Genomic DNA, 27,673 nt, shown 5'->3' on the forward strand with positions numbered 1-27,673 from the left:
TAAGAGGCAAGTTAGCATGACCAATCCACCTAACCTACACATCTTTGGACACTAAGAGGCAAGTTAGCATGACCAATCCACCTAACCTACACATCTTTGGACACTAAGAGGCAATTTAGCATGGCCAATCCACCTAACCTGCACATTGTTGGACTGTGGAAGGAAGCCAGAGTATCCGGAGGAAACCCACGCAGACACGGCAGAGAGGGTGCAAACTACACACAATCACCCAAGGCCGGAATTGAACCCAGGTCCCTGGCGCTGTGAGGCAGCAGTGCTAACCACTGTGCCGCCACACTGCCCACTGTGCCGTCCCTTACCACCAACAACAGCTGCCCACGTGGCAGCAGCAGATCATCAATGAAAATATTGAAAGCTTCAGTTAGTGCCTACTTAGCTTCCTGAGTGAAACACAAGGAATGCAGCGTCAGAAATGACAGCAGCTGTGAATGTTATCTGCTGCAGCTAACAGAGATTCAGGTCAGCAAAGAATGAAATGGCTGGAGACAGGAGAGCGACACTCCAATCATCCGATACATCAGAACCAAAGGAAGAAAAACAAGCGTAAGCCCTGCAGTGAGTAAGGTGAAAGAATTCACTGGGACAAATGGAGAATCTTTAGAAACGTGTGCAGTGGTGCTACCTCACAGCTCCAGGGACCTGGGTTCAATTCCAGCCTCGGGTCACTGTCTGTATGGAGTTTGCACTTTCTCACCGTGTCTGCGTGGGTTTGCTCTGGTTTTCTCCCACAGTCCAAAGATGTGCAGGTTAGGTGGATTGGCCATGCTAAATTACCTCTTATTATCGGGAGGATGAGCAGGGTAAACACATGGGGTTACGAGATAAGGCCTGGGCGGGACGGTTGCCGGTGCAGGCTTCATGGGCCGAATGGCCTCTCTCTGGACTGTTGGGATTCTATGATTCTGTAAATGATGAACAAAGGGTCAGAGAAGGACCTATAGAAACTATAGCCAGAGAAGAAATGAAAGAATGAAAGGGCAGCAAGGGCAAGTTGGGTCAAAGGGCCTGTGTCCATGCTGGAAACCTCTATGACTCGATATAGACCATAATGTCGTTAGTATTTTTATAACATTGTACAGCAGTGAGAGAGCAAGTGAGGAAATGCAGACAAAAAAGAAAATGACAGTGAGTCTAAGGTAATATAATAAATCATTGCTGTCCCAGTGAAGGCAACGAGAAATTACTAGGTGTTATGTTCTCCCATGCGTCAGTGATACTCTGGTTACAACTGACTTCAGCTTAAAGCAGCTGGGAGCCTGCAACAAATGAAAAGAGCCTAAAACACGCAAATCTTGGAGAGGACTGAGAGAACCAGGGCAACAGATGTGAGAAGCAATAACTGACTCCCTCACAAATCACTGGGGTACAGGGGAGGTATTAGAGCTCGCTGCCTCTGAGCCAATAGTTTCAGGTTCAAGTCCCAGCCCAGGATTAGATAACCAAGGAAGCTGCCGTGAACAGACTGGGCGCACTGCTGGCCCGAGCAGATTTAGGCTTTATGTCACTCTCTGTCGCCACAGTAGTTAGAACTGACACCCGCATTAGGATCTCCAGTCAATTATTGCAGCGTGGAGAGATTTTATTAAAGGTAGTTTGCCTTTATCTTGTCAGGTTACTGTTCACGCGTTCCTGGCTTGTAAGCGATTTCTGGTGTCGTTGTACCTGATGAGTTCATGCCTCTGTGTGAAGTTATTATTGAAAACAAGTGCTGTGTATCAAAGGTTATGATTGATTACATTGGTCAACTGCTTCCTAGTTCCGTTCATCAAGCAGAAAGTAATGAGGAGCATTGACTTCTTATTATAACCACATCATTTCCCACACAATTAATCAGGCCATCATGTCATAAGAACATAAGAAATAGGAGCAGGAGTAGGCCATCCAGCCCTTCGAGCCTGCCCCGCCATTCAATAAGATCATGGCTGATCTGTCGCTGCTCAGTTCCACTTTCCCGCCCTCTCCCCATAACCCTTAATCCCCTCTCCTATCAAAAACCCATCAACCCGCGTCTTAAAAATATTTAGCGAGGCAGCCTCCACCACTTCAACGGGCAGAGAATTCCAGAGATTCACCACCCTTTGGGTGAAGAAGTTCCTCCTCAACTCCGTTCTAAACCGCCCCCCTTTTATCTTGAGGCTGTGCCCCCTAGTCCTATTGTCCTTTTTGAGCGGGAAGAGTCTTTCCACCTCTATCCTATCCATCCCATTCATCATCTTATACGTCTCAATGAGATCTCCTCTCATTCTTCTAAACTCTAACGAGTACAAGCCTAGTTTATTCAGCCTCTCCTCATAGTTCAACCCCCTCAACTCCGGTATCAGCCTAGTAAACCTCCTCTGCACTCCCTCCAAGGCCAAAATATCTTTGCGCAGGTGCGGCGCCCAAAACTGCACACAGTACTCCAGTTGCGGCCTCACCAATGTCCTATACAGCTGCAGCAAGACCTCCCTACTTTTATATTCAATCCCCTTCGCGATGAAGGCCAGCATCCCATTCGCCTTCCTGACCACCTGCTGCACCTGCAAGCTGGGTTTTTGTGACTCATGTCTCTCAGGGACTGTGGTGCTAATTAAACCAGAGGGAGTGGCACTAAGACTCTCAGCGAGGAGATGTCCTTTTTAACTCGATATGCATCATGCTATTATTTTCTGGAACTTGCTCGTTCCTGGACTGCAAAGCTTTATCAGTGACAGCCCTGGCCCAGTTAGACCACAAGGGCGGCACGGTAGCGCAGTGGTTAGCACTGCTGCTTCACAGCTCCACTGTCCTGGGTTCGATTCCCGGCTCGGGTCACTGTCTGTGTGGAGTTTGCACATTCTCCTCGTGTCTACGTGGGTTTCCTCCCACAGTCCAAAGATGTGCGGGTTAGATTGATTGGCCATGCTAAGAAATTGCCCCTTAGTGTCCAGGGATGCGTAGGTTACAGGGATTAGTGGTGTGATATATGGGGGTAGGGCCTGGGTGGGATTGTGTTCGGTGCAGGCTCGATGGGCCGAAGGGCCTGTTCCTGCATTGTAGGGTGCTATGATTCTACAATACCGTAAGATATAAGAGCAGAATTCGGCCCGTTGAGTCTGCTCTGCCATTCAATCATGGTGATAAGTTTTTCAACCCCCATTCTCTCACCTTTTCCCCGTAACCTTTGAACCTGTTACCAATCAAGAACCTGTCAATCTCAGTCTTAAATACATTCGATGACCTGGCCTCCTGTGGCAATGAACTCCATCGATTCACCACCCTCTGGCTGAAAACATTCCTCCTCATCTTAATCAGTAGCACACACGTCTCCACATCACAAGGGGTCAAGTTGGGTTATCATCACGTGGTTGTTTGTGGAAGATTGCTGAGTGCCAATTGGCTGTTGTGTTACCCACAATGCAACAGTGACTGGAACAAAGAGCAAAGAACAGCGCAGGAAACAGGCCCTTTGGCCCTACAAGCCTGCGCTGCCCATTTTAACACTCAGCGAGTGTCTAATTCAAGTCTTACGTCTATCGTCGACGCTTTTGTCTACCTCTAGTGGAACTCCACAATAAAGGGGGTGGAAATTTAGGGAATTATATGTGCACCAGGTTAAAGGGAGATCCAATTCAGGGACAACTTATTGACACCAATCAGCCTAAGAAGCACATTTTTGGGATGTGGGAGGAAACCGGACTACACTTAAAGTACACCATCGGCTGGAAAGCTGTTTGAGACAGCCGGTGGTTGTGAAAAGCACTATATAAATGCACGTCTTTCTTATCGCAAACAAATTAAAATCCCAAAGTGCGGGAGGTACTCAGCAGGCTTGGCAGCATCTGCGGAGAGAGAGACAGTGCTAACGTTTTGGGTCAATGACCTTCCATCAGAACTGGGCAACATTTATAAGAATCGTGGTGTATTGAGAGAGAAAGTGAGGCCCTTTGGCCCATTGAGTCTGTGCTGGCCATCAAGTACCTATCTGTTCTAATTCCATTTTCCAGTACTTGACTCACAGCCTTGTAAGCTGTGGTGTTTCAAGTGCTCATCTCTAACATCTTCCAGTTTTGATTGAAAAGTTATCAATCTAAAATGTTTGACATGGGATTTTCTGCCCCGCCCATCCTCGTGGGGTGTTTTCCAGTGGCAGAAACCAGCTCATCACTGGCTGCCAAAAGGATCTTCCACTGAGGTCTATGGCTTGACTGCCCTGCCAATGGAAAACCTGGCGGGATAGACCGTAAAGTCCCACCCTAGGGCCAAATGGCCTCCTGTAACCATTTCTCAACCGACAGTAGTAGTTTTATTCCTCATTGAGGAAGAAATCTCCTCAGCGTCTCTTTTTGGGCTTCCCTTTTATGTTCCTGCATGCATTACAGGAAATCCATCAAGGATAGAAATAGCTGGCAGGAAAAGATTAAATCGTGACCTGGGAAAACATGAAACAGTAACTGGGATAGTTATGAGAAAGATCTAAATGTACTTTTCCTGTTTACCAAGTCTGGATGGGCAGGGGATAACAAATCGCAAGCAGTAATAGGATAGTTTACAACTTATCTTTATTATTGCTGAAAAGAGACATGTTGTTGAAGCTTTTTAATCTTTCACTCATCAGGACAATTTGCAAGAATACCAAATACAAAGGGACAATAGTTTGTACCACATGGGAAGAGAGTACTGATTGGTTGGCTAGCAGACTCTGATTGGGAGAGGTGTTGCCACGGAGGATGCATCAGTCAACTGGTGACACCCAATTTAAGATTATCAGTTGGACTCGTAGTGTGGCTCATGAAACACTTGCTAGAAGCAACATATATTGACACTCAGTGCTGTCCTTTGAAGAGAGCGAAGACACGAATAAACATTGCACCTTTTTCAATGACAACCATCCTCTGGTTCATTCCTCAGGGCAATAAATTTGCCAGAGATAACCTGACTTGGTTTCAATTTAAACAAAGCTTGGCAGTTAACGGTCAGTCATCAATTATCTGGTGCATTCGCCATAGCAACACCCCTTCCCATCAGACTCCAGCTGATAACCAATCAGCACTGTCATGCAGTATAAATTATTGTTCTGTTTATATTTGATTTTCTTGCAAATTGTCCTGATGAGTGCAGGATGAGAAGTTTTGACAACATGTGTCTTTTTTCAGTAATACTCAAATTCTGTGCTACCAAACCACTCATTGCATCTTAAGCTAATTGGGTGAATCATTCACGAAGAGATGATTTAAAAATTGGAAGAAAGGATTGTTGGCTTTGCACATATTTTAATACCATCACTAATGTATATAAAATAGGGGAGGCAGTAGTGTAGTGGGATTGTCACTGGACTAGTAATCCAGAGACCCAGGAAAATGCTCTTGGGACCAGGGTTCAAATCCCACCTTGGAAGATGGTGACATTTGAATTCAACAAAAATCTGGAATTAAAAGTATAATGATGACCAAACTTTTAAAAATTATATTTGTGCGCACAAGTATATAATATTATATATATAGTATAATACTGGATTACAGGACTGGTAGATACAGGTTGTCAGTGTATAATACCGGAGTACAGTACTATTAGATAAATGACTGTCACTATATAAAATAACGTACAGCCCTGATGGATACAGGACTGTCACTGTATAAAATAAGATACAGTCCTGGTGGATATAGATCTGTCACTGTATAACGTTGGATACAGTCCAGATGGGTACAGTATAGGTGGTTACATGTCTGTAACTACATAATATTAAGATAAAGTATGGGCAGATACAAGTCTATCATTGTTTGATATGAAGGTACAGAGTTGGTGGATACTGGTCTGTCAGTATATAATATTGGGATACAGTATAGGAGGATACAGGTCTGTCACTGTATAATATAAAGACACAATATTGGTGGATACAGATTTGTCTGTATAATGTTCGGGTCCAGTACTGATGGGAACATATCTGTCAATGTATAACTGGGATATATATGTGGTGGGAACTGCATAATACTGGGATAGATTACTGCTGGGAATATGTCGGTCTTATAAGATACATGATATGGTATTGTTTGTCAATGTAGTATTAATCAGAGTTTGGCAGTCACCTTGTTAAGGGAACAACTTTTGGCTGGAGAGATTCTTGTAGGTTGCAGCATTGAGGAAGTGTCTTACAATAAACCAGTTTGAACTTAAAAGAGCAGTCTGGATTGATTCTTCTATTACAGCCACTTGTTGTGAGTAACAATGTTGAATAGTGGTCTGTATTAATACTGAGATATAGTACAGGTGAACATAGCTGTGTCACTTATATAGAACACCAGGATACAGTACTGGTGAGTATAGATCTGACTGTTTAACTCTAGGGATTGGTACTAGTGAATAAAGGCCACTTTATTCACCAGTACTGAATGAAGGGATTCAGTATCCCTTCTGAATCCCTTGTTCAAGGATAATGTGGGATTCAGGTCCCACATTATCCTGAAGTGGGATAATCAAGATAATCCTGATGGGGGATTCAGGTCTGTCACTGTATAACACTGGGAAACTACTGGTGCACACAAGCCTATTACTGAGGGCTGGGTTTGGTCTCAGTAGAGAGGAGTGAGAATGTCAGTCAATTGACTGTGGCTCATAGATTTCTCTTTCTGTAATGTATTGTAACCAATCCAATTCATACGATAGACATTTACTGTTTAATTTCTGCTCTGAAACGTGCCTGCTATTGTGTTGTGGTACAGCACAATGATTAGATTATAGCTCCTGGTTATTACGCTTGTTAATCCTAACTGAATAATCTCTATTAATATTGCCCCTTTAGAGGGAGACATATTGGTGCATTGATTATTTGTGACATTAGTTTCTCATTTGTCAAGGTAGATTGAAAAGTAATCATTAGAAAAAAATCTATTTTGAAAAGCTCCTCTATTTAGATCATTTCCAAAAACCCCGCAGGCATTGATGTGATTGTGATTGTGACAGTGATTCTGATCACTGTCAGAGTAAACAGGGAGCGAAACAGCCCAATGATACCCTCTTAATCTTCACCCCCCACTCACTGTAATGCTGAGTCATACAGTAGGAAAGACAATGGAGGGATGGAGCAACCTCTCATCCTTTACCACCTGGACATTGGCCATCACCTGAGGAAGGAGGACCTGGCAGGGAGCAGCTGGCGAACGAGACAATTCCCCATCTCTGACCTTTCCTCCCATTGATCTAAAGGAGAGGAAATTTAAGTGCTGACCATGTAACGTGATGTTCCCCATCCAGTTCTCCTCACCCTGCACCTCACGGACGGTGCTAAAAGGCAGGTGCTGAGCATTGATTATGTGAGTCTGTTTACTATTGACGCCCAATAAGGGTTGATCAATTAAACCTGGGTGTGGACTCAGAGAAAAGTGAACAAAGCTGGAGAAAGTACTGGAAGTTGGAGCTGAGGCATGGAGTGGACCTAGTAAAGCACTGTGAATAAATAAAACCTGTTGCAAACATATGGTGGGATCTTCTGGATCATGCCACTTCCCCCACCCACCCCAGCTGGTGAGATTTACTGGTGCCACCACAGTCAGTGGACTTCTGGCTAACTTGCCACATCTGCTGTGGCGGGACCTGTTGCAGTGGGGCTGGAAAGTCCCAACCATAGAAACCAGTGTCATCTGTACGTAGCTCCAAAATAGAACAGTTATAACACAGAAGTCAATGATTAACAAAGTGGAGCAGGTCCCAGAAGGGAGACGGGTAGGTAACAGGGGAAGTGAAAGATATTTTGTGACTGTAGGTAAGTGAATGTGCATAAAGGCTGTAATGTACAAACACAATTCTAAAATATAGATTAAATAGTGAAGTTTATAGCCTTCTTCAATTGCAGTTTCAATGTCTGGTACTTCTGTGTTACCAGAGGTTAGAAAACTGCTTGTTTACCACACTGCAGAAGATGGCTGAGATGAACAAATGGAGTTAATTCTCAATGATAACATCATTTATGATCACAGATAGTCATGAAGAGGACTCCTTGTTCCTGGGATAAATATACAGAAGAACAAGTGACAACAATAGCAACCAACGCTCGATAGAACTCTGGGATAGAGTAAAGGATTCTCCCTAGTGTCCTGGTCTATATCTATTCCTCAAATGCTAAAACAGTTTATCTGGCCATTACTTCACTGCTGTTTGTGGGATCTTTCAGTGCACAGATTGGTTGCTACATTTCCAACATCAGAAGCATTTGATTGTCTGTAAACCACTTTGAGACATGCTGGATCTGCGAAAGCTGCTAATATAAACCCAAGTGTTTCTTTGGAACAGAAATTCCCTGAAATGCCCCACCAGAACTTTAGTTGGAAGGTTGTCAGAAGCCTTGGGGGAAAAAAATCAGTCTCAGTGGTCAAGTGTCAGAGGTTCCTGATGGTCCTCTGCTAAAGTTATGTTGGACATCATCCTCAGCCCCCTCTGGAAATCCGACGTGGCAAGGTTGTATTGTAAAGTAATGCACCAGGACTGAATATGGTGTTATTTTTGATTGATTTCCTGTCGTTTTACAGGATCACCTTGAGCACTCATTTTATGGTGCTGTCATTATACAGACAGAGACTTGCTCAAAGGCAGCCTTTGGGAATGCTGCAGCAGATTGCGATGGCTTTGTACTGGCAGTTTCCCACATAGTGAGTGTGTGATTTCCATCTTCTCAGAGTGGACGTTGACCTAGGAGAGGCCACTCTCCTCCCACAGGAATGCAGAACAGTAAAGAACAGCACGTACCATCAGATCATTTCAGCTCAATGAGGCCCTTTCGTTGCCTGTGGGCGGGCCGGTGTGCAACCCGGATGCCGGGCGGGCTGGTGTGGAGCCCTGACACTGACAAGGCTGGCGTACAACCCTGGCCTTGTGAAGTGTTGTCTTGTCATTGATTTGCTGTAGAACAAGAAAATGGTTCTAAATCACAGCGTGGAGAGAAATCCACAGCCAAGAAAGAGTTTAAGCGACTGTTCAGTGTCACTTGGAGCAGAAAACCTGAGCAAGGCCACAGTTAAGTCACTGAGATTGGTTGCAAAAGGTCATTGGCTCATATACAGGTCAATCGCCTTCTGAAATTAGGGAGTGGCTTTAATGTTTTGTGCTCCTATGGAGTTATTTTCACCTTTGTTTTCATCCCTGTCTTAATTTTATCAATTCTGTTTGGATATATTCCTGGAAATGTAGTTATGTACCTTGCAGCCCTCCCAACACTGCTGCCATTGGTAGCTTCACAGCTAAACTCTTGCTGACTTATTATTCAGGTCAGAAACTCCAAAGCCCACTGAGATCATAAGTTTTACACTTTGAATTTGGCTAGGATAAGCATGGATATGTTTCACTTCAGGTATGATTCAAATGACCCACTAGGGAGCTTTTATCAAACAAAGTTTATTTAAGGATGAAGTTAACATGTATGGAAAGTAAATTAGCAATAACTTTTTTTTTTAGCAATTACAAACAAAAACACAACAACCAAGATAGTGTATAACCCTTAACAGATATATCTAAAAATGTTCCATTCAAACAAAAACTTCCCACAGACAAAAACCCTTTCCACAGGTTTAACACAGCAAAAACTAATGCTCACGCGATACTGGAACTGAGTCCTTTGGTTGAATGGTACATTTCTCTTGAGGCACACACAGACAGACTTGGAATCAGAACAGCTTTCCAGAATATCAGGGAAGAGATTCTGGTTGAGCCACCAACAGCAGATTCACTACTCCAGGAAGGCAAAAAGCCTTGCTTTCAGCTAACCAGCAGAATTTCCAAAACCAGGGAGCAAGAGAAACACTTCTTTTCAGCCTGATGTCCCTTCTAAAACTAAACTGCTGCCAGCCAAAACAGAAAATGAAACCTTAAATTCACTCAGAAGGAAAAATATCTGTCCAAAACACATGACCTTCCTCCTAACAATGCAGGGTCATAAAAGATCCCATAATAAAAATAAACAAACCCCATTTATGTAGCAATAAAAGGACTTCTACAGCAACACTGAGGACTGCACACAACAGATTTTTAAAAATTCTCTTGAAGGTACACTATCACATAACTCATATGATCCCTGTCGAAACTGACAATCTTTAAAAAGATATTTCAACTTCCAGCAGCTGAAGAATAACAGAACAAGACTTCAATTTTTAGGACTTTTACTGTAACAAACAAAAAGCAACATTGTGTAAACACTATTAGAGGAGGCACTTTATGCACTAAATTACAGAAAAGGTAGTTCCAATTAGTTCCTAAAACAAAAATCTCCCCTTCGTCTCAGTTATAGAATCATAGAGATTTACAGCATGGAAACAAATCCTTTGGCCCAACTTGCCCATGCTGCCCAGTTTTGATGGGACATCAATGCAGGTGATCCTCAGAGTAGTGTCCCAGGCCCAACCATCTTCAACTACTTCATCAATGACTTTCTTTCCATCATCAGGTCAGAAGTGGGGATATTCACTGAGAACTGCACAATGTTCAGCACCATTTGCAAGTCTTCAGATACTGAAGCAGTCCATATCCAAATGCAACAAGTCCTGGACAATATCCAGGCTTGGGGTGACAACGACCATCTCCAACAGGAGATAATCGACAAATCACCCATTTACGCTTAATTGCATTCCCTTCACTGTCTCCCCACTATCAACGTCCTGGGACTTATCATGGACCAGAAACTGAACTGGACTAGCCATATAAATTCCCTCATCGCCATCTTAAATGGGAGACTTCTAATTCTTAAACTGTGGACCTGATTCTAGTCTCTCCCACAAGTGGAAATATCCTCATTAGGCTACTAGTAAGAAACATATCGAATCCCCACAGGATCTTATGAGGATTATCTGGCCTTGCTCACCCCAAAACCAGAAAATCCCGGTCAACGGACCTTTCCACGGTCCGCCCCTCACCCACTACGATTCCTGTCACGGATGGGACGGGAGAATTCGCCCCATCTGTGTTTCATTAAGCGTATCTCTCATTCTTCTAAGCTCCAATGGGTATAGGCCCAACCTGTTCAATCTTTCTTCACAAGACAACCCCTTCAACCCAGGAGTAAGTTGAATGAACCTTCTCTGAACTGTTCCTAATGTAATTATATCCTTCTTCAAGTCAGGGCACCAAAACTGTACACAGAGCTCTAGGTGTGGGAGCACCAAAGCCCTATAGTAAAGGGTTATGGGGAGAAAGCGGGAAAGTGGAACTGATCCACTTCAGATCAGCCATGATCTTATTGAATGGCGGGGCAGGCTCGAAGGGCTAGATGGCCTGCTCCTGTTGCTATTTCTTATGTTCTATACAGCCACAGTAAAACCTTTAAATTCCATCACTGTTGCAATAACTACCAACATTTCATTCACCTTGCTAAATATTCTATTTAGTTATCATGTTTAAATCAGGTACCTGCAGAAAATCCGGAACTGTTGGCTCCCATCGCGAGCTAACTGATCTTTTCTGTAATATTCTTGTGTGGATCAGAAGGCAGGGCGATCTCCATTCCCATCCCCATCTCCCATCCTTCTAATTCCTCAAGGATTAGCCTTTGATTTCCCGCCTGCCAATCCCATCCTCTCCCTTTAACCCAGCAGTGGGCAACCTGCAGCCCAGGGGGGACCATTTGCGGCCCACCTGGGTTCTGGGTGTAGCCCATGAGACATTTTGTTGACCGTTGCCCACAGGCAGGGTTGTCACACTCCACTGATTATTGACCACGTAGATTTTCCTACTGGTTTGACTGAAGTGATTCGCAGAAAAGCGAGCGCGAGTGAAGTGGGCTGCGTGCTGGTTACTCACAACATTGACTGTGAGAGCCGTGCACTTCCCTTTGTGTCTAAAGTGTATTTCTGTTGTCTTTACCACTTGAACTTGAGGATGGTTCTGTTATTATATAAATGATACAACTTGTTATGAAATGTTCAGCGTGCATTAAATGTATTTAATAGAACATAGAACCCTACAGTGCAGAAAGAGGCCCTTTGGCCCATCGAGTCTGCACCAAACACAATCCCACCCAGGTCCTACCCCCATATCCCTACATATTATACCCACTAATCCCTGTAACCTCCGCTACCCTGGACACTAAGGGACAATTTCTTAGCGTGACTAATCAACCTAACCCGTACATCTTTGGACTGTGGGAGGAAACCGGAGCACCCAGAGGAAACCCATGTAGACATGAGGAGAATGTGCAAATCTTATTTATGGTCCATGACCCCATAAATTGGGTGAGTGAACAAGCCCAATTTCAATCCTGTGGCTCACTAAGTTTTAAAGATTAAAGTTTTAAGTTTAATGTTTATTTCTTGGTGTCACTAATAGGCTTACATTAACACTGCAGTGAAGTTACTGTGAAAATCCCCCAGTCAACACACTCTGGCGCCTGTTTGCGTACACTGAGGGAGAATTTAGCACCTAACCAGACTGTGGGAGGAAACCGGAGCACCCGGAGGAAACCCACGCAGACACAGGGAGAACATGCAGACTCCAACAGACAGTGACCCAAGCCGGGAATCGAACTCGGGTCCCTGGCGCTGTGAGACGGCAGTGCTAACCACTGTGCCACCAAGCCACTCAAGTGGCCCATTCACTAGTCCATGTTGTCCATTGCTGTTTTAACCTGTCTACCCCCCCCACCAAATGTTGATCTGCAACCAACTTGAACAGAATCTACTCCCTTCATCATCTTATAAACCTCGACTTAATTGCCCCAACCCCCTGCTAGTCTAGGCTTCTGTAAAGTCATTAATATTGATACAAGGGTAACGAACACATTCCCTTATCCATTCATCCAAAAAAAAATCTTCCTAGGCAACAGTTCTACAAGCCAACACAAGGGGGAGCTGAAACATCAGCCTGTAGCTGTGAGTGACTGAGGCAATGGTTCACTGATCTTCCATTACAGCTCTCTAAACATCTGGATTGCCCAGGACCTCCTGGAGCTTTTCCAGTTTGTTAACCAGCTGCAACCTCACATCTGGATTGGAAAGCCAAAGGTTTCTCGGTTCGCCCTGGAGACTTGAGCACAAAACCTGACACCCCAGCTGAGGGAACTCAGCACAATCCGAGGTGCCGTCCTTCAGATGAGATTTTAGCTCCGAGGCCCGTCCACCCTCTCAGGTAGTCGTCAAAGATCCCAGGGCAACATTGCGAAGGAGGGCAGGGAGCGCTGACCTCCACACGATATTTGTTCCTCATCAACCCCGCTACAACAGCTTGGGTGGTGCTTTTTCACATTGAGGTCTGTGGGATCTTGCTGTGCGTGAATCGGCCATCCCGTTTTCTTCAGACATTGGGCGTCCAAAGATTTTCCTTCCTTTGGCCATCCAAATGAAGCGACCCTTAGTATCGGGGGGCTAGCGAGGGTAAATGCATGGGGTTACGGGGATAAGGCCTGGGTGGGCTTGTGGTCAGTGCCGACTCGATGGGCTGAATGGCCTCTTTCTGCAGTGTGGGATTCAATGATTCTAAAGATGGAGTGTTTTGGGGGGTGGGGGGGGGGGGGGGGGGAGGGTAGGGGTTAGTGGCGGGGGCAGAGGGAGGGGGGGGGTGGTGTGGGGATTGGCAGGATTTGATAGTAACCTGAGCTCAGGGAAGGCCTTATGTCAACACAAAAGCCTTTCCTTTCTCGCCATGCTGCCCCCCCACCCCGGCCCCCCGCTTGTTTCCCCAGCTCTCTGGCTGCCTGGGTCTGACGGTGGGATGCGTTCTCATTGCAGATGTGCTGATGTTTGAGACGGAGGACCTGGTCCTGAGGAAGAACGAGAAGAACTTTGTGCTGTGCCTACTGGAGGTGGCAAGGAGGGCCTCCAAGTTTGGAATGTTGGCTCCAGTCCTCATTCAGATGGAGGAAGAGATTGAGGAGGAGATCCGTGAGGAGATGGATTTACCACTAGAGCCAATCCCCCCCAAACCCAAACCACAGAAGGAGCTGTGTGATTTCAAAAACTTGGATGAAATGGTGAGTAGGCCCGGGGCCTGGGCTCTCCACCTCTCCTTTACAAAGAACTCTTCACAGTATCCTACAGGAGACCATTCAGCCCACTGTATCCATAGTAACTCTTACAAAGAGCTATTAAGTCAATCCACTCTGTCTGTACTCGGAGTTTAGAAGGATGAGGGGGGGGATCTTATAGAGACGTACAAGATAATGAAGGGGATGGATAGGGTAGAGGTAGAGAGATTCTTCCCACTTAGAAAGGACAGCAGGACTAGAGGGCACAGCCTCAAGATAAGGGGGGTGCAGTTTAGAACAGAGTTGAGGAGGAATTTCTTCACTCAAAGGGTGGTGAATCTCTGGAATTCTCTGTCCATTGAAGTGGTGGAGGCTCCCTCGCTGAATATATTTAAGTCACGGGTAGATAGTCTTCTGATAGACAGGGGAATTAAGGGTTATGGGGAGAGGGCGGGAATGTGGAACTGATCCACTTCAGATCAGCCATGATCTTATTGAATGGCGGGGCAGGCTCGAAGGGCTGGATGGCCTACTCCTGCTCCTATTTCTTATGTTCTTATGTCCACTCTCCCCACAGCCTCGCTTTTCGTATATGTTTTCAATTCCCTTTTTTAAAAAATCTAATTATTTGCCGGAATTCTGCTGCTCCGCCTGCCATGGATTCGGAGTGGGCGAGGGGCAGATAAAGGAAATGTCCATTGACCTTGGATAGAAATCTCTGGTCTCGCTCGAGCCAGGCTGTAACATCCCGCTCATTGACTCTGTCCACTTGAAATATAGTAAGAAGTCTCACAACACCAGGTTAAAGTCCAACAGGTTTATTCGGTAGCAAAAGCCACTAGCTTTTGGAGCGCTGCCTCTTCATCAGGTGAGTGGGATTTCAGTTCACAAACAGGGCATATAAAGACACAAACTCAATTTACAAAATAATGGTTGGAATGCGAGTCTTTACAGGTAATCAAGTCTTAAAGGTACAGACAATGTGAGTGGAGAGAGGGTTAGGCAGGTTAAGGTTAAAGCGATGTGTCGTGTCTCCAGACAGGACAGTTAGTGAGATTTTACAAGCCCAGGCAAATCGAGAGGGTAAATGCGTGGGGTTACGGGAGTGGGTGGGCTTGTGGTCAGTGCAGACTCGATAGGCTGAATGGCCTCCTTTTGCACAGTGGGATTCAATGATTCTAAAGATTGAGTGCTTTGGGGGGGGGAGGGTGGGGGTTGGTGGTGGGGGCAGAGGGAGGGGTTGTGGTGTGACCCCATGCATTAACCCCCCACGACGTGCAAAATCTCACTAACTGTCCTGCCTGGAGACAATACACGTCTCTTTAACCTGTACTTAACCCTCTCTCCACTCACATTGTCTGTACCTTTAAGACTTGATTACCTGTAAAGACTCGCATTCCAACCATTATTTTGTAAATTGAGTTTGTGTCTTTATATGCCCTGTTTGTGAACTGAAATCCCACTCACCTGACGAAGGAACAGTGCTCTGAAAGCTAGTGGATTTTGCTACCAAATAAACCTGTTGGACTTTAACCTGGTGCTGTGAGACTTATGACTGTGTTTACCCCAGTCCAAAGCCAGCATCTCCATGTGAAATATTCCAGATCACAAAACTTCTCCTCGTTTTCCACCCCATTTATTTAACCCAACTACCTTCAGAGAAATGTTGCACAAGAACGTGTCCAGGGATGAAGGGCTTGAGTTACGTGAATAGATTAGGGCAGCACTGTGGTTAGCCACTGGTTATTTTACTCTTCAGATGTTTATCCAGTTCCCTTCTGAAAGCCATGATTGAGCCTGCCTCCCCTCAGGACACACGTTCCAGATCCACACAAACATTTTGCTTCATGTCACCATTGCTCCTTTTGTCAATGACCTTAAATCTGTGCCCTCTGCTTTTGGATCCTTTCCCCAGTGGGAACAGTTTCTCCCTACCTACTCAGACACCTCCTGATGTTGAAAACTCCTTCAAATCTCCTCTCAACCTTCTCTTCTCCAAGGAAACCATCTTCATAGAATCCCTAAACTGTCGGAGGCCATTTGGCCCATCGAGCCTGTACCAACTCTCTGGCACAGCATCTTATCCAGGCTCACCCCATCTCTGCAACCCATGCATGGGACACTAAGGGCAATTTACCGTAGCTAATCCCCACCCAACCTACACATCTTGAGACACGCAATTTAACGTGGCCTAACTCGCACATCTTTGGAGTGTCGGAGGAAGCTGGAGCATCTGGAGAAAACCCACGCAGACACAGGGAGAATGTGCAGACTCCACACAGTCACCCGAGGCTGGAATCAAACTCGGGTCCCTGGCGCTGTGAGGGAGCAGTGCTAACCACTGTGCCACCCAATCATGGCAGTGGGTATTGCCGGCAAGTGTGAGAGGCAGGCGGGTGGCCATCAGCAGGTAATACCACCCCCCCACTTTCCCAGTGCCAGGCCCCCAATCAAGCACCATGTGCCCTTGAATCAGTGACCCCCCCCACCAAACGCCCCACCCCCGTCCCCACTGGGAGCCCACATAGTCACTCCCCTGCTGGGCTAATGCCAAAGGCAGAATGAGGCCTTTAAGTTGCCATTAATTGCCCAGTTAAGAGAGGATTAACATCCAGAGGGGAAGGCCACCTCAAGCCTTCTCAGCCCAGACCTATTTGGGAGGAGCTGGGAAGGCAATGGGGTGCCTACCCCACACCTTCCTGCCTGATTAAATGTCCTACCCGCCTCGAAACCGGTCACCAATGGGGCAGTAAATTCTATTCTAAGGGTGGGATTTTGCAGCCTGGTTCGTCCCAAAACTGTAAAATCCTGCCCAAGGCCAACAGGCCTTTCTGTGGTCTGTCCCTCGCCCGCTCCGATTTCCACGGTGGGCAGTCGGGGGGTGGTGGGTGGGTGTAAAACTCCAGCCTAAGACTCTGAGCCAGTTGGGGGCGTAGCCAGCTCCTGAGTGCCACAGGTGCCAGGTCCACTCCAGAGACACAGAATCCAGGCCCACACTCCAGTGTTGAGATTGCGTCTTTAGCGTGAGATGTTACATGGAGGCTCTGTCTCCTCTCTGGTTGTGAAAGGTTGGTGGATTTATTTGGTGAAGAGCAGAGTAAGATAATTGGTCGTTTATTTCATTGTTTTGTGTGGACTCTTGCTCGCCACACAAATGTTGGCCACTGTCGTTCTCACTGACGGTGCTTCGGAAATTAGTGAAATGTTCTGGGATTGTACGTAATGGCACGTTGTGTCTTGTCACCACACAGGTACGTCACCTTGTGAGCCGCTGTACCTGTCCTGACCAGTTTCCCATGGTCAAAGTCTCTGAAGGGAAGTACAAAGTGGGAGACTCCAATACTTTAATTTTTGTCAGGGTGAGTGGCAGTCATTTTCTGATTATTAAAAGGACACTTTGCTCATCTCTACAAACTCAGTTTGCCCTGCATTCCAGCTTAGTTAGAAATAGAATCCCTACAGTACAGCAAGAGGCCATTCGATCCATCGAATCTGCGCCGACCACAATCCCACCCAGGCCTTACCCCCATATCCCTGTATATTTACCCACTAATCCCTCTAACCTATGCATCTCAGGACATTAAGGGGCAATTTTAGCATGGCCAATTAACCTAACCCGCACATCTCTGGACTGTGGGAGGAAACCAGAGCACCCGGAGGAAACCCACGAAGAGACTGTGCACAGACAGTGACCCAAGCTGGGAATCAAGCTCACCCTCTCTCCAGTCCTCGAGAGGAATTTACAATGACAAAAGCTTTGTGAAACCTACCATTCTTCCAGACACATTGGTGGAGGGGGATGGAGCAGCTGATATAGAATAGATCAAAGAACAGTTTTAAATCGAAAAAAAACTATTGAGGGAGTTTGTTGCCCTCTCTGGACTGGAGGATCATTGACAGGTTGTAGCTCTAGTGTTTATAATGGAGGTGTCTGGAGAAAGGTCCACTTATAATGTTGGGTTTGATGGAACGTCCCTTGGGTTAGAGACAGTGCTGACAAGGCCTCAATTTACTACCTGTGTGTAGCCCTGAGACACTAAGGGGCAATTTAACATGGCCAATCTACCTAACCAGCACATCTTTGGACTGTGGGAGGAAGCTGGAGCACCCAGAAGAAACCCACGCAGACACGGGGAGAATGTGTGAAGTCTGCACAGTCACCCGAGGCTGGAATCAAACCCGGGTTCCTGGCACTGTGAGGGAGCAGTGCTGACCACCGCAATACAAAGAACAATACAGCACAGGAACAGGCCCTTCAGCCCACCAAGGCTGTGCCGATTCCTAGTCCTTACTCGGACCCACTACTTAGTGCCCAGACTCAGTTTCGATCCCTCTGTTCGTCTCCTGTTCTTGTGTCTATCAAGATATGCCTTGAATGTTGCTAACATGCCTGCCTCCACCACCTCCACTGGAAGCACGTCCCAGGCACCCACCACTCTCTGTGTGAAAACCTTTTCCTGCAGAAGGTGGTGGGTTTGTGCCTCAGTGGTGTTCCTTGTTACAGTTGAGTGGTATTCCAGGCTAATTCAATGGGCAGTTAAGTGCCAGCTACGTTTACTGGGACAGGAGTTACGTTTAAGGCAGATGAGATAAGGATGTCAGGCTTTCTCCCCAGAAAGATAGTTAGTGAACCTGCTGGATTTTTATGATTTTGATACCTGTTTTTTTTTATTTCCAGATATTTCAAAACTGAATTCAAATTCTCAAAGTGGGTTGGAATTTCAGAATTAATTAATTCAGTAACTCAGTTTATTGAGTCCAAAGATACGCGGGTTAGGTGGATTGGCCGTGCTAAATTGTCCTGTAGTGTCAGGGGAACGAGCTGGGATAAATACATGGGGTTACAGGGATAGGGCCTGGGTGGGATTGTGGTTGGCACACACTCGATGGGCCAAATGGCCTCCTTCTGCACTGTAGGGAGGCTATGAACATAATGGCCCACATCTTCTGGTCTCCGAATGACCGTATCCCAGAGGTACCACTCAGAGATCCGCTCACAAGGACAATACGGGACTTACCCAGGATGTTTGGACATTCAATGGGGCACAACTCTGCTCCCTGGTACAAACTAATTTAGCCCAGTGTTTCAGCTGTAACCTGGCTTTACACGCACCAAACTGTTGTGAAACCTCAAAACTCTTGTTCAGTACTTGAAGGTTCAGGACTGAAGTTTTCTTGCCCGCCCGCCATGGGAATCGTAGTGGGCAGGGGATGGGCCACGCACAGACCCACTGACCTCGGGTGGGATTTTCTGGAGTGTAGTTGGAAAATCCCACCCCTGATGGCCCCGAGTTATGTATCCTAATAGTTACCCAAGTTGGACGGATTAAAATCCCTGACTACACCCTCTTGACCACCCAACTCCCTCTTTGCATACCCTGTCTATCACCTGGAAACCTCGACCAACACCCCTCTCCCCACCCCAGACTAACTGCCCCAAACCTGGTTATACCCCTGACCACCCAATTACCCACTTGACCCCACTACCTCCCCGCCCACCACCCTATCACACACAACCTGACTATCCTCTGCATTCCTGAACCCCCATTCCCCAAATGCTCTCCCAACAACCCCCCCCCCCCCGACTTTTCCCCAACCCCACCCCTTAACTACCCTTCAAATCTCTCAACTACCCTCCCAAACACCGATTACCCCCTACAATTCCAGCCCTGGCCACCCCCAACCTGCTCCCCTCGATTGCACTCTGGCTACTCCCCCAATCCTCACCTCCCCACCCCTGACTAGATCCCAGCCCAACTGTGTCCCCATCCACCAAATGCCCATAAGAACATAAGAAATAGGAGCAGGAGTAGGCCATCTAGCCCTTCGAGCCTGCCCCGCCATTCAATAAGATCATGGCTGATCTGAAGTGGTTCAGTTCCACTTTCCCGCTTTCTCCCCATAACCCTTAATCCCCTCGCCTACCAAAAACCTATCTACCCGCATCTTAAATATATTTAGCGAGGCAGCCTCCACCACTTCAACGGGAAGAGAATTCCAGAGATTCACCACCCTTTGAGTGAAGAAGTTCCTCCTCAACTCCGTTCTAAACTGCACCCCCCCCTTATCTTGAGGTTGTGCCCTCTAGTCCTGCTGTCCTTTCTGAGCGGGAAGAACCTCTCCACCTCTACCCTATCCATCCCCTTCATTATCTTATACGTCTCTATAAGATCCCCCCTCATCCTTCTAAACTCCAATGAGTACAAGCCCAGTCTATTCAGCCTCTCCTCATAGCTCAACCCCCTCAACTCCGCTATCAGCCTAGTAAACCTCCTCTGCACTCCCTCCAAGGCCAAAATATCCTTGCGTAAGTGCAGCGACCAAAACTGCACACAGTACTCCAGCTGCGGCCTCACCAGTGCCCTGTACAGTTGCAGCAAGACCTCCCTACTTTTATATTCAATCCCCCTCGCTATGAAGGCCAGCATCCCATTCGCCTTCCTGACCACCTGCTGCACCTGCAGGCTGGGTTTTTGCGACTCGTGCACAAGGACCCCCAGGTCCCTCTGCACCGTAGCATCCACCCTTCTGACTACACCCCAGCCCCAACCCGATCTCCACCCGGCCTTGCACACTTGCCTTCTCTCTCTGTCGTTTGTCCAAGTGGCTTTTAAATAGAAAGAAACTTAAACTTAACAGTTAGTGCCATGAGGAGGGGAAAGGGTTTGGCTTCTACACAACGAGGGAATGGTTCCCAACAGTTACACTCTGTGTTTCCCAGGTTAGAGTGAGAAATATGGAACTCCAGTGTAAGGCAAGCACAAAGGAGCATTGATTGGCAGTCCTCAGGAGATTCAGTTCCATAATGATACTATTGTTGTTCATAAAATCATAATAACCCATATGTGGGTGTGTGATAACAATGACCCACATCGTCAAATGTATCCATTCCTATATCCTCACATGCATTAACTCCCACTTGACCCTCAGTCCGATGCTGCCCAACCTCCCTTGGTGCTCGCAACGTCTCCATTTAAAATTCTGACCCCTGTTTTCAAATCACCAAATCTCCGTAACTTTTGCCAGCCCCCACATCCTAGATGAACTGTAAGAACTGGGAGAGGTCGAAGTTAAAGGTAGCGATGAGCTTGCCAGTTTGAACCGTTCACAGTAGCACGGTGGTTAGTGTTGCTGCCTCACAGCCCCAGCGACCTGGGTTAGATCCCCGACTTGGGTCACTGTCTGTGCGGAGTCTGCACATTCACGCCGTGTCTGCGTGGGTTTCCTCCGGGTGCTCCAGTTCCCTCCCCCAGTCGGGCAGATGTGTTGGTTTGATGCATTGGTCATGCTAAATTCTCCCTCAGTGCGCCCAAACAGGTACCTGGACTGGGGGACTTCCACGCTAACTTCATTGCAGTGCTAATGTAAGCTTACTTTGTGACAATAATTCAGAAATAAAACTTTTTAATTTGCACCCAACACTGAGAAACATCTGCAAATAGCATTTTAACATCGATACTCAAACGTTCCGACCTCCTGGCAGGCAGGAAGCCTTTGGTCCAGGTTAACGGACCGGGATTCTCCGACCATACCCGTGATTGGGATTCTGCAGTCCCACTGTGGTGAACAGTGGTTTGACTGAGCACTAAATGTCCTGGTCTTGTTGGCAGCAGCGATGGGATGTGAACGGCCGGAGAACTTGGCCAATATTCCTGTGTAGGAAAGGGCTCGGTCACAGGTTCCCTGCTTTAACGCAGTCTCAGTTATCACTATTACCTCCCTTCATTCCATCATTATTCATGCGTCAAAAATGGTTCCAACATTTAACTGTGAAATTCTGTGCCTGACTCCCACCCATTCAGGTTTTAACACAGATGGATTCAGGCGCTGAAAATGGTTTGTTCTAAATCTGAAGTTAGAAGTATAAAGGCTTTCTGTTGGTCTTGTTTGAAGAGAGGAATTGCTGCCACTTTCTGCTTTTGTTGTTTTGTAGATTTTGCGGAGTCACGTGATGGTGCGAGTGGGGGGCGGATGGGACACCCTGGAGCATTACCTGGATAAACACGACCCCTGCCGCTGCACGTCGCTCAGTAAGTGCCCGTTGCTCAGGCGAAAAGAGGTGGGGAGGAGGCAGCACTGAGATACAGCAATAGATCGGCGTGTAGGAATCTAGGACAGAGGAGTCGGTGGAGGCCATTGGAACCTACTTCACCATTTGACAAGATTACAACCATCTGCGTGTTCCAACCACCACTACTCTCTGGGGAAGAGAATCCCACAAACTAACAGCTGAGTGAAAAAGATTCTCCTCACTTATTCTTAAACTATGTTATTATTTGGCTATGAATTGATAGAACATAACAGCGCAGTACAGGCCCTTCGGCCCTCAATGTTGTGCTGAGCTATGTCCAATCCCAAGATCAAGCTATCCCACTCCCCGTCATTCTGCTGTGCTCCCTGTGCCTATCCAATAACCGCTTGAAAGTTCCTAAAGTGTCCGACTCCACTATCACAGCAGGCAGTCTATTCCACACCCCAACCACTCTCTAAGGAACCTACCTCGGACATCCTTCCTATATCTCCCACCACGAATCTTACAGTTATGCCCCCTAGTAACAGCTACATCCACTTGAGGAAATAGTCTCTGCACGTCCACTCTATCAATCCCTCTCATCATCTTATAAACCTCTAAGTTGCCTCTCATCTTCCTCTGCTCCAAAGAGAAAAGCCCCAGCTCCCTCAACCTTTCCTCATAAGACCTACCCTCCAAACCAGGCAGCATTCAAACTCTTCCCAAACATTCCAGTTTAACGTGACAAATAAGAACAGGATTTGACTCTTAATTCTCTTAATCTTCCTTTATTTAACATCTTATGTGCCAACCTCAAGCTTACAACAGTCACAACACTTCAGCTCTTAACTGAATGTTTAACTGCACACTAACTATTTTGTTCTCACTGCAACGATGGAGGTTGAGGTGGGACCTGATAGAAGTCTACAAGATTAATGAGGGGCACGGACAGAGCGGATAGTCAGAAGCTTTTTCCCCAGGGTGGAAAAGTCAGTTATTGGCAAACATAGGTTTAAAGTGCGAGGGGCAAGGAGATGGATGAGGTGAGGTTTTTTTTTACAAAGAGGGTGATGGGTGCCTGGGACTCGCTGCTGGGGGAGGTAGTGGAAGCAGATAGTGAGTTTTATGGAGTATCTGGATAAATACAAGGATAGGATGAGAATGGAGGGATATGGTCCCTGGAAGGGTAGGGGGTTTTATAGTTTGCATGGACAGTGCAGGATTGGAGGGCTTTGGGGCCTGTTCCTATGCTGTAATTTTCTTTGTTAACTGAGCATTAACTCTAGCTCTTCAATTGAAAATAGCTATTACCCAGTTTAGAATGAATTGGCCATATCCGTTCCTGATACAAGATCATTATCTTCTCCAAAGATGTTTTTCAGTGGGGGAAGGGCAGTACCTCTTCTGGCGATGGTTGATCTCTAGAGTTATTACTGCAAAAAAAAAGCCTCAAATACGTCTCTTTTATCCACAAATTCTTTGAACTTTCCAGGAGGTTCTCTTAATGGGGCAACCAAAAACCAATCACGTTGCTCGACCAGCCAGTGGAATTATTTGTAAACAGCTCTGTAACACTCGCCTAAGCCTGCGTGCAGACGCGTAACGGGCGATTTTACTATTTATTTTCTAAGTTCTTGAAATTTTTGGACATGTTGTCAGCTCCTCTCCCCACTCTGCCTACAACATTTTGAATAAATCTGTTGCTCGCTATAGAAGGCTGTGGGTGGGAGCCGAAAGGCTGCAGAGGGAGCTAGTACGCACGTGCAAACCCCTGATACTGCACATCACATTCGCAGCAGCAGGGAACTGACAGAAAAGAGAGCGCTGTTAGGCCGATGCCAGTGCAGACAGCCTGAAGCTCCACCCCCTTTGCAATCACAAGGGCCTGCAGCCTTAGATGAAACCCCCACCATCCCCTGACGCCCCAGACCGATTGCAGACCCCCTACCAACCAATCGTGGACCTGTTTCCCTCCCCCGCCGATCTCTGTGGAGTGGCTGTGGGCCCCCTCTGCCTCCCTTCCCCCCACCGATTCCTGCAGACTGGCAGTGAGCCCTGTCCTCCGTAAGCCCACCTCCCCATTAGCCTCTCCCGTACATTAACCCCTTCCCCACCCCACACTGGCTGCACCTCACTAGCTACTCACTGCATTTGCCCTGCACCCCTCAACCATTAGCCCCACCCCCTGACACTACCTAGTTGGGCATTGCCCAGGTGCCAGGGTGGCACTGCCCAAGGGGCAACACCCCCTTGCCCTTGGTATCCCTTGGGGGGCTTCAATGGCCTCTGGTCCCACCAGCAAGGCCAGGTTGATTGCCCCCCAGTTCACAGGGAGCCTGTCTATTCCTGGCTGGCGCGAACCTTTCCCAGCAAAGTCACAAAGGGGGTGGGATTGTCTCGGACAATTGAGTGCAGGGCTCACCGAGCAGATATAAAAAGGTTCCAATAAATTCACATGCAATAACCTGCCTTTGAGATGTTTTAGGCATCTGACAGTCCGATATTTAATGAATCTGTTGTCGATCGAGTATAGGATTGCACACAGCCGATGATAGATTTCCAGTAATCGAATCACACACAATCTCAATTCCTCCCAGCTCACAAGCAGGCGTCCAGGTTCAGCAGCCCACACAGGTCCACCACCCCAGTCCACGAGATCAAGGCTCGCCTGCCCCCGAGGAACGACCAGACAAACAAGCCACAGACGGCCCTCATTCTGTCCAGATCGCAAAGCCCCATGCCTCCGGTGGAGTGGAGACTCAACACGCCATCCGCCCTGAGGAGCCGCAGTGCCGTTCGACCCCCATCGCCGGATGTTCACGCCACCTCTGGGGGGAATTCAACCACCAGGGCACCCCGAGACAAGTCCGAGCCACGGCAGCTCTTTCAAACCAGGTAGGGGCACTTGAGCATCTCTCTTCCTCTGAGAAAGGTTTATCAAATAGCGATAACATTCTACTAAGACGTAGAAGCAGAAGTAGGCCATTTGGCCCATCGAGTCTGCTTTGCCATTCAATGAGATCATGACTGATCTGATATAATCCTCAGCTCCACCTTCCCGCTTTAACCCTCGATTCCCTTACTGATGAAAAATCTAACAGCCTTGGACATACTTAATGACCCAGCCTCTACAGTCCTCTGTGATAAAGAATTCCCTGCTCTCAGAGAGAAGAAACTCCTCCTCAACTCTGTCTTAAATGGGCACCCTCTTACTCCGAGGTTATTCCCTCTGGCTCCAGACTCTCCCACAAGAGGAAACAACCTCTAAGCATCTCCCCTGTCAAACCCCCTGAGAATCCGACATGTCTCAATAAGGTGGCCTCTCATGCTTCTAAACTCCAATGAGTACATACCCAACCTCTCCTCATAAGAAAATCCCTCCATACCTGGGATCAACCTCGTGAACCTTCTCTGAACTGCCTCCAACGTCAGTATATCTTTCCTTAGACAAGGGAACCAACACTTTTGCGATTCCAATCCTGGTCTATCTTTATACCTATTGACATATCTAACAGAAAACATCACCGCAATCTATTTGCAAAAGTCTTTTACATCTTTGGAACATCTCAAAACATCTAACAGCCAATGATGGGTAATCACGATTGGTTTGTGAATCTGTGGTGGCCAGTTGCCAACAGCAGCGTCCCACCAATGGGACCGAAACTACGTAGCCTCAAATCCGCATGGCCAAAGTAAAGAGTCCCTTTGTTATTAAGGGCGTCAAAATAAGCAGATACGGCTCAGCAAACATTAAACCATTGACTGAAACAACAGATCGTCTGGTTTACGAACAGCCGTACAAGAATTGATAGCAATAGCAGGCCATTCAGCCCCTCGATCCTGCTCCTCCCTTCACAGCTGATCTGAATGTGGCCTCGACTCCACATTGGGCCTACCCCCAATAATCTTTCATTCCCTTTTAGCCAAGGATCTGTCTTAATTCAGCTTTAGGATTGTTCATTGACCCTGCCGAGAGGCATTAGCTCAAGGATAAATATTCATCAGGAAATTGGGAGCATTGTGACCAATTAAAGTTGAATATGGAAATCCCATTGGGTTACTTCTGTCCCTCAAGGAGGGGAGGGGGGAAAAACGGGAAGGTTGGAGTTTAATAGAGATGTGAACATTGGGGCAAAGTTAAAAGGGTTGAATAATGAAAGTTTATTTCCACTTGGTAGTGGATCAGTGACAAAGGGATAGGGAAGTTGGCATCACCGATAGAAGCATAAAAGCAAGAAGATTTCTTTCTGATAAGTGGGGGCGCAGTCCCCAGTGCAGAAAGTGAATCCATTTGTTCCTATAGGTTTTACCCCTGAGGTGGGTGTGTTGCAGTCTAACACATTTCTAATAAGCATCCCATCTGAACATCAGGATTGATTTTTATTAATTTATGGGACGTGGGTGTCACTGACTGGGCCAGCATTTATTGCACGTCATTAATTGCCCTTGTTCACAGGGTATTTAAGAATCAGCCACATTGCAGTGGGCCTGGAGTCACATATAGCCCAGGTGAGGATGGCAGATTTCCTTCCCTAACACTCAATCGTGAACCAGATAGATATTTTACAACAATAATTTCACGGTCGTCATTAAATAGAGATTTTTTAAATAATTAATTCAGATTCCACCACGGAACCCAGGCCCCCTAAGCATTATTCTGGATTATCAGTCCAGGGACAATGCTACTACACCACAACCTCCCACAGATATAAGACCATAAGATATTGGAGCAGAATTAGGCCCGACCCATTGAGTCTGCTCCACCATTCAATCATGGCTGATAAGTTTCTCAACCCCATTCTACCGTCTGTGGTCCTCTTACCATCAAAATCTCTGTCTTAAATACACTCAGTAACCTGGCCTCCACAGCCTTCTGTGGCCATGAGTTCCATAGATTCACCACCCTTTGGCTGAAGAAATTTCTCCTCATCTTGGTTCTAAAGCCTTTACTCTGAGGCTGAGCCCCTCAGATCCTAGTCTCTCCTATTCATGGAAACATCTTCCCCACGTCCACTCTTTCAGTATCCTGCAAGCTTCAGGTAGGCTTCCATAAACACAGCAATGACGTTACAGTGACAATCCCCTAGTTGCCACACTCTGGCGCCTGTTCAGATACTCAGATAGAATTTAGCATGGCCAATCCACCTACCCAGCATGTCTTTCAGACTGTGGGAGGAAACCCACACAGGTATGGAGAGAACATGCAGACTTTGCACAGACAGTGACCCAAGCTGGGAATCGAACCCTGGTCCCTGGCACAGTGAGGCAGCAGTGCCAACCAGTGTGCTACCGTGTGGCATGGAGCTTAGCAGCATGAGTGCTGGGCACTGTATTAAAATTCACAATGAATAATCCCAAGCAGCTTTTAAAACCAACACAGATATTGAAAAGAACATTGGATGTACTTGTGTGAAAGAAAAATATTAAATTGTGCGGAGAAAGAGTGGGGATTTCGGATCTGATGGCAGATGAGCGATGGTGTAGTGCTAATATTATTGGACTAGGAATCCAGAGGCTCAGGCTAGTGCTATGGGGGACATGGGATCAAATCCTTTTCTGATGGAATTTTAAATTCAGTTACTAAAATCTGGAATAGGAAAGCTAAAAACACAATCATGATTGAGGTTAAAAGCCCATCAGTTTCAGGGAAGGGAAGCTGCCCTCCTGACCTGGTCTGGCTGCCATTGACTCCAAATCCACCGTAATGTCACCGACCCAAACTGCCCTCTGAACTGGCCTTAGCAAGC

The 27,673-nt window shown here is 46.7% G+C and overlaps 1 protein-coding gene across 1 annotated transcript in view; it reads left to right on the forward strand.

Moving 5' to 3' along the window:
• gas2l2 (growth arrest specific 2 like 2) overlaps positions 1-27,673 on the forward strand; it is a 48,117-nt gene that overhangs the window by 8,275 nt on the left and 12,169 nt on the right. The window contains exons 2-5 of the mRNA XM_080210650.1: positions 13,680-13,921; positions 17,167-17,274; positions 21,849-21,945; positions 24,524-24,821. Of these exons, the coding sequence (XP_080066776.1) occupies positions 13,680-13,921; positions 17,167-17,274; positions 21,849-21,945; positions 24,524-24,821 (745 nt within the window). The remainder of the gene's footprint in view (positions 1-13,679; positions 13,922-17,166; positions 17,275-21,848; positions 21,946-24,523; positions 24,822-27,673) is intronic.

Source organism: Carcharhinus amblyrhynchos, chromosome 23, assembly GCF_965287045.1.
Source record: "Carcharhinus amblyrhynchos chromosome 23, sCarAmb.v2.hapA, whole genome shotgun sequence".
Taxonomy (NCBI): Eukaryota; Metazoa; Chordata; class Chondrichthyes; order Carcharhiniformes; family Carcharhinidae; genus Carcharhinus; species Carcharhinus amblyrhynchos.